General features: G+C 36.5%; 1 protein-coding gene across 7 annotated transcripts in view; it reads right to left on the reverse strand.

Moving 5' to 3' along the window:
- Positions 1-12,536, reverse strand: part of Pde1a (phosphodiesterase 1A) — a 288,051-nt gene that overhangs the window by 54,241 nt on the left and 221,274 nt on the right. For all 7 annotated transcript variants that reach the window (XM_028884593.2, XM_028884590.2, XM_028884591.2 and 4 more), the window contains 4 exons: positions 10,488-10,670; positions 6,087-6,153; positions 2,612-2,728; positions 1,578-1,718 (listed from right to left, as the gene is read on the reverse strand). In XM_028884593.2, the coding sequence (XP_028740426.1) occupies positions 1,578-1,718; positions 2,612-2,728; positions 6,087-6,153; positions 10,488-10,670 (508 nt within the window). The remainder of the gene's footprint in view (positions 1-1,577; positions 1,719-2,611; positions 2,729-6,086; positions 6,154-10,487; positions 10,671-12,536) is intronic.

Raw genomic sequence — 12,536 nt, forward strand, 5'->3', positions numbered from 1 at the left:
GACTACAGAAATGCCTAGCCCTCTCAGGATCCTCCATTACCACTAGGCTAATATTTGTTTTGTTGAATTTCTTGTTCATTCGTTCATTAATTCAGGTGCAAAACACAGAAAAGAATGTCTAGGAACAGTCACATAAATAATTCCCCCAACCCCCTCTAAGAGTATGTCTGTGATGAGCATTGTAAGCACAAGAGAAAAAGCTCTGAAGTAAGGAAAGCTAGAAGTGAGTGAGGAAAGAGTATTTAATTCTTAACATATTCTGAAGACTTTTTCTTTAGGTTAATTGTTTTATTTTTTGGTTGATTCCCGTAATAAAGAGTTTACACAGGAAGAATTCAGAAACAACTATGCTTAAACACAGCAGTTGTATGCCCAGCAGCAGATGGCCAATAGAAAATGGACTCAACAGCACCTTTGCAGGGTCCTTGTCTTATAATGTTATATCAGGGCTTTATTTAATTTTATTTTTTAAAATTTTTATCTTATTTATATATAATTTCTCTCTTTTTTTAAAACCCTATACGTCTTTTGTGTATGTATTATGGCTTCCAATTCAGTGTTTTTATGGGATTTCTGAGTGTAAAAATAAAAGGGTCTCTGTGTCTATATTTGTTTCTTGTGTCTTTTCTTGAGCTTTCTTTCTGTATGTTTGTATCATCCTTTTCCAATGTGTTAGTTTTTGTTTTATCCTGTCATATTTTTATTTTATTATTACCTTTAGAAGCCTGTTTGTTTTCTAATGAGAGACAGAAAGGGGATCAATCCATTTGGGAGATAGTAAGGTGGGAAGGAACTGAGAAGAGTAGAGGGAGGGGAACTCAAGATATATTATGTGAGAAAAAAATCTATTTTCTATTTTATAAGAAGAAGATGTTTATTTGTATATATAGATAATGGACAAATGTCAGGTCTCATAAAAATGTCTCAATCTAAACACCCTCTTGGCTATATGGAGTGAATGGAAGAGAGAGAAGATAGAATCACTAACCATCCACACATGACTATCACTAGTCAAGTCTGAGAGAAGAAAGCTAAGAGATAAGCAGCCATTGGGTACCATAATTATAATAATTACCCATATAACTATAGTTGCACACCAACTGTATACCAACTCTGATATTTCCTGATTGGATCAGACAAACTTTTCTCACTAGTGTTGGGTCTATCTAAATGACCAATCACTTAAAATCCTCCCGGTTTGGTTTGTCATAAGATGATTAGTCATCAGTAATAATCAAGCCACTGTGGAAGGCAGTTTATAAATCTCTTTCAATAAAAGAAAAAAAAGTACAAACAAAAAAGGAAAAAAAAGAGTGTTCTACAGTTCAAATTTTAGAAAACTAATGTATTAGATATATTTTAATTGACCTTTAGGTATGTTTTCTTTGACAGAATTAAAATATATTCTGAAAAATATATAACTAATTTGTAAAATCCCAGTGATTATTACATGTATGTTAGTCATACATATGATGATGTACACATATTTGTCCATGGCATTAGAGACAAGAGGAACTCAAAAGAATGGTGTTTGATGTTTCTATGCCAACACATTTCATTTATAAAGGGTTTCTTACCATGATACCTGTATGAAGCATTATGTAATGCACAGTTTGAGTGACATCAGCTGCATGAATCAAATTATGATATGGATTTTTGTGCTTGCTGTAACCAATTTCTAAAGCTTCTGCAAAGGCAATTAGGCAAGAAACAGGAATCTGTGGAAAGTAACATTTATGATTATATTTTGGCTCAAATTGTTATCCCACATAAACATGAGTACAGTGTTTAGAAATGGAACAAATTAATGAATGAAATATGGGCAGTGATTTCAAGTTAAATGTGATTAGTCTTGAAAAACTATATAATTGATATGTTAGTTTGCAATTTTGAGGACTATAGTACAAATGGAATAGCTCATACCATATAGCTCTTCTTGTTTATCTTCCACAGTCAAGAAAAAAAGCTAGTTCTTAAATCATAAAATGCTCCCAGTATAAGCCACAAGGTCTAGTTTTCCTATCTGTATGAGAAAATTGGTGGCCTCCCAGATTTTCCAGCCCTTCCAATGTCATGATCCCGGAGCAAATGAAAGTTAGAACCTCAGACTACTCAGAAATCTGAATCAAGTCTGTTGTTTAGATGCTTCTAAGTGAAACCAATTGGAAGACACTTCTTTTCAGCCTAAGAAAAGCTTCCAGTAATGTAATACTGAAATCCCAGAGCCCCTGTGGTGGGTCAAGAAGACTGAGTGTTAAAGACTAGCCTATGCTACAAGGCAAATTCAAGGCTACCTTGGGCTACATAGAAAGACCATGCCTCAAAATAAAGAAAAGAAAGGACTCGATGTATAGTATGAGAGCCCTGGAATCTATTGCAATTCTTCAAGACATAGTTTTTGTCCCAATAGGATTCTGTGAAGAGTCCAGGAGGTGCCTGTTGGGATAAATGTTCCAGGTCTTGTGATGTAGACATGCAGTGAGCTGTGGGTGAGCGTATACCCTTAACTTGTGACCTGCTAAATCAATCTAAAGGCATTAATCAATGACTCAGTGTTTTGTGCCGTCATTCTAATTCAAATAACCGGTTCAACTGTGTTTAAGTTTCTGACCTTGAAGCGGTTGATAAGATCATATCTGGTAAACAGTTCATAAATCATAAACTTCAGACTATGTTCCCCGCTTGCTTCATTTAAGGCAAATACGTCAAAAGACCATTTATCAACATCCTGTAGAAAAAGAGTCGATATTTTAGATGGCATTAGCAAATAATTATGCTGCTTCTCATGGAAAATTATTTAACAAATTAAGCATTGAACACACAACAGGTTACATTGCAGCTGAATATGTCAAACTACATTCTACCGGACTGTGATGTGACAGGGTGTCAGGAGTGAGGCTGACATGCATAATATAACACCAAGGCTTTTCCTCAAGGCCCAGGGTTATGAAGCTGATGTAATAAACTTGTGAACAGTCTAATGCAGCCTTCATCTTTGCTCTCTCCGACTTCCTGCCATAAATCACTTCCTAGACTGGCTCCATTTTAAGTCAGGCTAGCTAGTGTACGGGTGATATCAGCTGAGAGACAGAGGGGAAATAGTCCTGGTCTTTGTTTCTACCCATCTGCTCACCTGCTTCTTTGCTTGGCATTTCAGCATAAAGAGTCAGTAAATTGGCTTAAAGCACTGATACTATCTGTCTTCTTTTGGGATGTAAATTCCAGAGAGAAGAAGAGCCTTAGCCTCCCTGGCATGACCTAGGCTCACTCACTTAGAGATTCCTCCAGAGACAGTGAGAACAAGGAGTGGGTCATTTGATTGAGGAGGGGGTCAGTTTGCCATTTCATACACATTTTTGGGGACATAGGCATGGTTATAGTGGGACAGGTAACACTGGGTATGCATTCCTTCAGTGGCATTGGGAGCAGCAAGTAGGGCTAACTGGCCACCACAGTCACCACACGGTTTTGCTGAAGAAAAACCTAAATGAGTACATTATGGTGTTCTAAAGCAGATCCTGGCTGTCAGTAAAGAATGCTTGGTGAACACATTCACACACACACACACACACACACACACACACACACACACACACACACTGGCAGATTCAGTGTTGGATAGTACATGAACAATTTAAAGCGATGATTAATTTTGTATGTGTGTCAACTCCATTCAGAGTTTCTTCCCTTTTATATGAACATTGCTATGGGAACCAACTTTATATGCTGTGAGATGCTGAAGCTAAGTCAAATCTGATGAAGCCTCTTTAAAAAATGTGTCATATGAAAGGTGATAGGGATAGCATCAAATGGTACTTTAAAATACTTTGTTATTTATGGGGTGTTATTTATGGAAGCCTCTCTCAGGTTTCCCCATGCATATCGGGGTCAGAGGACAACTTTGTTGAGTATGTTCACTCCTTCCATCTTTAAGTGGGTCCCAAGGATTGAACTCAGGTCACCGGGCTTTTGTGGCAAACTCCTTTACCCACTGGACCATCTTGCCAGCCTTATTTAATCACTTAGAATCAAACACCAAGTAAGTCTTTGTTTGCTTGCATGCAATTGTTAAATCCCTCCCATTTGACTCCAGTGGGATGCCTAAGCGCTCATTTTTATCTCTTTGTAAATTAAAAATCTAAAATTCTCGTTAGAAGGAGTTTTAGCATTGCTAAAGCTCTAAGGAGGGCAATAAATCTCTTATCAAATTCCAAACCTAGCAAGGAAGAGCTAGTTCAGACCTTCAAGGCTTCCACTTAGAGGCTCAGTTAAGGGTCCCGCTGAGAAAATGAATAGTTCTCAGTTGCTCATGGGGGCTTTACAGACAGTGGTGGTTTACACTCACCTGCCACAGATGTTTAGCACCCATTGTTGTCAGACTGGCCTGAAGGATTTTCAGAAAACACATTCACTAAAATGCTCTTTGCTCAGTGATGTATACTCCCTCAACTTTACACTTCATATGGTTTTAATCAACTACATTTTGCAAAATGATTGTGTTCATATACCAAAATATTACAGTTGGTTTTTATGCAAATAATTTAAAATGAACAACAACAACAAAAAGGCCAGTTTTCTTTTACACAGTTGAAGAAATAATGGGGATGGCAAAAATCTTTCAAAAACAGAGTAGTTAACATATTAATGTGGCACTAAAGTTACATGCTTGTCTTTATTGTAGTTTTGGAAGCATAAATACATTAAAACGCCTCATGAAAAATGAACAATCTTTTAAAACACTTAAATCCAATGTGCATGTGCAGACCCAAATAGAGAGTATGCTTAGGACAAAAGGAAACACAAAAACTAAGCATTGCAAATTTAAAATAGGAAATAAAGTGTAAGACCAAAACAGGAACACTATTATCTTGCAGGTTAAGGTTTTTGTTTGTAGTTAAAGAATGAGTTCCTGTTTGGACTGTGTTAAGTCCTTGCAAGTTAAGGTTTCTATTTGTAATTAAGAATCAGTTTCTGTTTCTTAAATCTGAAAAACTGTGAAGCATGTTTTCAACTGTATTAAACTTGCAACCCCATTCCCATGATGTATATATTCTTATCCTTGTTCCTTCCCTTTCATTGTGTCTTTCTCACGATGTATAAGAACCAACTCTCTTACCCCTGTGAACACTTAATCTCTCCTGGAAAAGGGACCACAAGCCGCTGGAAGGGCTGCTCTCTAAAATCCTGACTTAGGGAGAGGGAGCCACACTGGCCAGTTACTGGTGCTTGCTGCAGTTGGGCAATCTTGGATTCGATCTTCCTCCTTAATATTTCTAGGTTTAACCAAAGTAAACCAAAATCTCTTGGTTAATATAAGAAAACCAACACTGTAAGGGTGTTTTAGGAGACAGAATTGAGTCTTCGAAACCATTAAGAGACCAAAAGAAAAAAAAAGGACTTTAGAAGAATGAACATCCTACAAGACATTCTTACAGAACAAACAACTTTGACCAGGGACACCTGTGTGTTATATGTCCCAAGTGTAAAATGGAGATGTTTGAGCCAGCAGCTTCCCCAGGCAGACTCTCACTTCGAGTCATTTCCTGCACATACAACACTGCAATCACACATGGGGCATGGGACAGGGCAGTCCCAAGAGGAGACAGACACAAGACAAGAAAAATTTGGTTTGGGTTGGTTAGTTTCTTTATCAATTTTATAGTTTCTCAGACTTAAGATCTTGAATAACTTTCTTCTTTATGTTTTGTTACTTAAAAACACATTGAAATACCTTTTTAATACATAATATAAGCATAAAAGATATGCATATTCTCAAACAATGCCATCTGAAAGTGGAATTCAAGAGCCAAGTAAGTAAAGCTTGAAGGAAAAGTTCATACACTGATGTGACCATGGAAGGGTGTGGATAGGCACTGACTATTAGCATAAGTCACATAGATGTCGTGGAACTCTGTGCTGAGTCAAGGCTTGGGTTGCTTTACGTTTAACAGATGCTCAAAAATAATTTTTATATTGTACTATGTAGGCTGCAGCAAAGACCTGCTCTTATTTTTTTCCCTAGCCACTTGAGGAAAAAGAAATGCATGTGATTGTTTTACAATGGAAAACAACTGAAATTGTTTCACCTTGAGTGTAGTTATGACAGCTGCAGGATACGCCAAGCCAACCATGTGATAGCTCTTCCTGTACATCCTGGAAAGACAGAATCATCCCATATTCAACATTCATTTGCATTTTCTCAAATATCAAGAAAAGACAACTCTAGATTTCCTCACCTTGTACCCCCATGTTTGACAAAGCTGATAATAACAGCCCCTTTGTTTCTTTGGGTTACAGGGGGTATAGCATTTATCTACTCATAGCAACTCTGAGAAGTGATCTTAATTTCCATGAAAGACAGCTTTTCCTGAACTTCATGCAATTAACAGGTCGACTGTACTTTCCATGTACAGTGATACTTTTCACAGTCCATCCCATCTGTGAGAGCAGAATATTCTCTTTGTGTCCATTTATATACCAAAAATTTTAGAGGCTGAATAGCATAGGCATGCTTTCATTTAGATTGATTGATTTGTGTTTATTTATTCCAGAATAGCTACTATCAGAGGGAAACAGCACCATCAGAATTTACACAGCTCTTTGTTAATGATATTATAAAAAGTTATATTGACAAAAGTAACTCAAATTCAAATTGCTGTCCAATATTGTTTAAGAAAGACTATTCTGAGAAAATGTTCCTTCTAGTTCCATAATAATAACAGCAGCATACTCTTATTTATTTGTAACTTGTTTGTTTCTAATAGGAAGCTAAGTTGATGAAAATCAAATACCAGGTAGAGTCTAGTCAAGAAGACCTTAACACAGATAAAAGCAATCAGCCGTTATCAGGAGTGTGAAGGATTTGACACTATTCCTCATGGTTCTGGAAAGGCATCGTTCAAGTATCAACTGGCTGTTGCATTTATACAAGCTGTACTCCTTAGACTACATTGCTATTACTCCTCCCTCCCCAGAACATAAAGAAAACACTATAATTTGATTAAATATGACAGATGTGGTCAGTATTATAAATAGTCAAGGGAAAGCTAGGTGGTGGTGGCACATGCCTTTAATCCGAGCACTCAGGAGGCAGAGGCAGAGGAAGGTGGATCTCTGAGTTCAATGCCAGCCTGGTCTACAAAGGGAGTTCTAGGACAGCAAGGGCTACACAGAGAAACTCTGTCTCGAAAAAAAAAAAAGAGAAAGAAAAAAAGAAAGAAAAAAAAGGAAAGAAGGAAAGGAAGAAAAGAAAGAGTCAAGGGGAAAATATTCTTCATTTTTTAAAAATACAAATCACTGTGGAAACATAAAAATATTTTTCAATCTGTGTTCCATGAATTAAAAATTCAGAAAACACATTTCTGTGAAAAATAATAGTTAAAAAACTAGTAGTTTATTGTGCTTTCCTTTTAAATATTGACTTCATGGGAGCTCAGAATTGAAAATGTGTTTAATTATGTCTTTAGTCTACCCTTTCTTAAAAAATCATCTCCCCATTTCAACACAGAAACATGGGTACTTTACTTTTCTGTTTCAATTTCACATTTACTTTAAGTAATCATGGTATTTTTAGATGTGGGTGATCAGTATAGCAACAAACTTCTTTATTGAAAAACCTCAGGAGAGTTTACAATTAAAAGGCTTTTATTAATTACCCCATAGAGATAAGTGTAATTACTCTAATCCTGCAGAGCAAGGAAAGCGCTAATCACACAACAAAGGACCCAGAAAGCATTTACTGTTAATAAAGACACTTAGTTGTGGATTCTAAGAAAACAATCTTTACCTATTTTTTCCGTCATTAACGTGAAGAAAAGAAACATGGGGTGAGAAGGAGCAATGAACAGGGAAATGATCAATACAAAAGCTAATTAGCACACTTTAAGCATTAAGTAGTATCAAATCAGTGTGATTTCCTGGCACAGGAGGGAAGGGAGGATGCATAGAGAACCATGCTTTGAATCATAAGATAGCCACTTGATGGCTATGTGGCATTCAGAACAATCTTTAATAGTTCATTTAAAAAAGGAGAATCATAAGCTTTCTGTGGAGAGTAAAGAAGTAAATGCTGGGTCTAATCTAATAAAAACCCAGCTGAAGAGAGCTGCTACCACTATTACCCTAACTACCTTCATTATCTCCCAGACAATCCTGTTGCTTCCAACTCTCACATAACTCAGCTCCCTGGCCCAGTGACTGCTCTGATACCACCAAGTATCTTAGATTAGGAAATGGGCTGTAGACACGAGTACTACCTTTTATATGCAATGAAAAGAGGCAGGGACGATTGTCCTCTTATAATAATTTAAAAAGAAACATTCCTGTATTATCTGAACCTTCCTAATCCTATCATCGGGGACAGAAATACAAAATTGTAAATTTTTTTTATTGTAGTCAATAAAAAGGAAAATCAACATGACTGCTCCAGGAATGTGAGTATGTGCAGAGGTCTTCATGCACCTGTTGTCTCATTAAAGAGGGACATTCCATACATATCTGAAAAAGACAAATGAATTTCCCAGAATCCAATAGGTGGTAAGGTCCAAGTGAAATCTTAAGGGATTACTTTTGAAGGTTTCTCTAAAACTATGAAATATAATTCCAAACCTAAAAAGAAACAAAGAGAATTACCCTTACACTCATCATGATCCCAAATAACATTTGGACAAATAATTGCCAGGACTTGCTGAGGTGTTTAGTCTTGGGAGGGAGATTTTGTTGGGGGAAGCAACAAGACATATTTCCAGGATTGAAGGTAATTACTTTTGAAATTTCAAGATAAAAATAATAAATAATATCAATAATGGAGTTTGATATTGATAGATCAAGATTTTATTTCTAAATACTCTAAGTATGTTGATTTATAATAGTTAAATTTTCATATTACTTACCTTCTGCACATTTTGATATTTCTATTTGGAAACGAGGTTTAATTTGTATGGCATCACATATGAAAAGAATAGAAACTTACCAGGTCAATATATGAGTCCTGAATTCATAACCGTGTTTCAAATAAATGCACATTCAGCTCAATATCACCCATAGTTTACATTGGTTTTCAGCTTGCCAAGGTTTGCAGTATTTTTAACAAGGAAGATAACTTGCATTCCCTCAGCAAGCCAAGTATGCTACTTCATCTGAGACTCTCTGAAACATTACTTAGATGTTTTTAATTTGATGCCATGGGAAATCAGTAATACGTATACTAAAGGACATTCTCCTCAGCCCAGCCTCCTTGCTTCAGACTTCTATTAGAATAAGTCAATACACCAGACAAGGTGGTACCCTGTCACTCACTAGAATATCTTTAGTATTCTTTTATCTTAAGCCAAGCAGATGTGACTGAGAAGCTAGCAAAGTAGTCTGAATAACTCACTAGATGTGCTTTTGGGTTGTAGCCTCATGAAATAAGCTATGAAAGGTATTATCTCTACGGTCTTAACACATCTTTAAGTTGAATTTGCAATAGCAGTCTTGTTATACCTTCTTACTTATATTTTGAAAATCCAGTATCCTTTCCATTGTTCCTTTGGTTGTAAACGATTCTTCAAAATATTGAAAGATGAAAAAAGGGCCAGAATTTACTTCAAAGTAAATGGTGCCGAAGCTGAGCATGGTGACAATAAGCCTGTAGTCCTTACTCTCCAGAAATTTGAGGCAGGAGAATTGAAAATTCAAGGCCAGCCTGAGCTAACCAGTCACTGTCTCAGAAATAGTGTTTTGATATATAATATTTATCTGTCCTTCAATCTGGTCAGCTTCAAAAATATTAAAATTGACACTTTACATATAATTAAATACAGTACTTTTTAACCTGAGGAATTCCTGGTAAATGCTTCTCAATTTTGCCAGACATGTTTATACTTGATAACTGTGAAACATCTTATTCCATATAAAGAAAAGTTGCCCTTTCTCTTAAAGATTAAAAACAGCATGTGAAACTTGGTGATATTAATATGTGTAAATGCTGAAAACTCTGGTGACCTCCGTGGTACCAGGGATCTTCTTTCAGTGACATAAGTTCTCCAAAGCAGAAATGAGAGAGATTTCATCTCATAATGAAAACAGAGAAAGAAGGAGGTCTTTTCTACTTAGGACAAAAAAAGACTCACTTGAGTTTGAAATAAAAATTACTGCCCATTATAGGATTTTTTTTTTGGGTTATTGTAATTTGCCTACATAAAATTGATTAATAACTGAAGAACACGTCAGCATTGTTTGTAAACACTTATTTACAAGGGTGTATTTCAAAATGAGTATGATTTCAGTCTTCCTGTCAGCCTTATAGAAAGAAAAAGAAAACATCGAGGACACGGTGCTTTTGCTGTGGTCATGTTCATCATAAGTCCAAACTGTCCACTCTAGTTAGACTTGGGATGGTAAATGCCCTCCACAGGTGTAATGTGGACCCATAGGACTTGGAGGGACTCAACACACTTGCTGCCCTTCAGCTTCTCTTATCTTAGGATGGGAACCATGCTGCTTACCTTTCCACAAAAATTCCAGCCTGAACAGCGTGGACAATGCTTCGAAACCTTGGTTTTTCCTCGTTTTTCTTTTTCATCATCCCCATTTTCCGAGTAAAGGTAGAAGCCAACCAATCTCGGACTTCCAGTGGGACTGAGTCAGTCTGAATGTCGCTGAGCTCATCTTCAGTGTCCAGAAGCCGTCTACAAACACATGCACAGGTAAACACTGGGGAAGGAGAGCAAAGACTAACAAAGAAACAAGCATCACAATGTTTTCTTTCTTTCTCTCTCTCTGTCCCCCCACCTGTCTCTCTGTCTCTCTCTGTCTGTCTCTCTTTCTCTCTTTTCCTCCCTCCCTTCCTTCCTTTCTTTGTAATGGCACACCATTCTCTAATTATTCCTTAACATGAACTGTTTATAAAAGCTGAGTTAACATATAGAAAGCCCTTGAGTTTTCAAGCTGATCATTTGCTGGAGGTATCAAATGATACATGGTAGCATCTGCTGCTTCCCAAATATTGAGGAACAGTATTAGCAGCGGCTAAGTATCAGTTGTCAGTCTCATGAATATGCCATTCTTATGGGGATTAAAACAAAGAAAGATAGGAAAGAAAAGTCATAGGTGTGTGCTATTGAGGAAGTGATTAAAACAGGAAGAAAGGAAGTTGAGGCCATAACAACTTTTATATTTCATTTTTCTATGTAGTACAGATAATAAGTGCTATTTGAATTTTTGAAGGTCTCAAAAGTCATTCATATGTGCTATTTCATTGAGTAAGTTCTTCAAATTAACTTAAGAATTCTAAAATAATCTCTTTAACAATATCATTACCAATTTTAAAACGTCAAAAAAAAAAACTATTAAAAAATCATTTAAAAGGGAGGGGAACAAGACCAGTGAGATGGCTCAGTAGGTAAAGGACTTGCCATGAAAACCTGAGTTCAATCCCCAGAGCCCATGTGGGAAGAGAAAACAGACTCCTGAAAATTGTCCTGAGACTGACCTTTATGTGTATATTGCAGTTTTCATGCACACACACACACACACACACACACACACACACACACCATATACACTTATATAAGCAATAATAAATTACATTTTAAAATAAAGATAAATGGTTGGAGCTGTCTCTTAGTACCCATGGGGAATTAAAAATGTTCTCTTAACCCTAGGATACCCAGATTCTCAAAGGATCAAGTCCCATTTATAAAATATCAGGTTATTTGCATGTAACCTATGAGCTCTCTCATGATTACCTTAATCTCCATTTCATATAATACCTAATAAAATGTACATGTCATATATCTATATATCTATATCCCTGTATCTCATCCATCTATCTATAGTGATATTGTGTCCCCCAAAATATTATGTACCCCAGTAAACTTTTCTGGGGTCAGAGAACAGAATAGCCACTATATAGACATAGAGGCCAGAAAATGGTGGCACACATACCTTTAATCCCAGCACTTGGGAGGCAGAGATCCATCCAGATCTCTGTGAATTCAAGGTACCCTGGAAACAGCCAGTTATGGTGACACACACCTTTAATCCCAGGAAGTGATGACAGGAAGCAGAAAGGTATATAAGGCATAAGGACCAGGAACTAGAGGTCTTTAAGTTTTTAGACTTTTTAGCAGCAGTTCAGCAGAGACACTTTTGGGTGAAAACTCAGAGGCTTCCAGTCTGAGGAAACAGGATTGGCTGAGGAGTTGGCGAGGTGAGGTTGGCTATGGCTTGTTCTGTCTATCTGATCTTTCAGAATTTACCCCAATAGCTGACACTGAGGTTTTTTTTTAATTAATAACACCATTTAAAATTCATGTTACATCTATCTAATCATCTATCTATCTATCTATCTATCTATCTATCTATCTATCTATCATCTATCTATTTATCTACCTATCAATCAATCAGTTGATAGATATGTACATATATATCTGTCATAATGTGTTGGAAGAATGACAAAATAAGAAGATTGTACACATTCAGTCCAGATGCAATTTCTTTTCCTGAAAACTTTTAATACTGAGTTGTTTGAACCCACAGCTATGGTGTGCAAA

Source organism: Peromyscus leucopus, chromosome 4 (assembly GCF_004664715.2).
Source record: "Peromyscus leucopus breed LL Stock chromosome 4, UCI_PerLeu_2.1, whole genome shotgun sequence".
Taxonomy (NCBI): Eukaryota; Metazoa; Chordata; class Mammalia; order Rodentia; family Cricetidae; genus Peromyscus; species Peromyscus leucopus.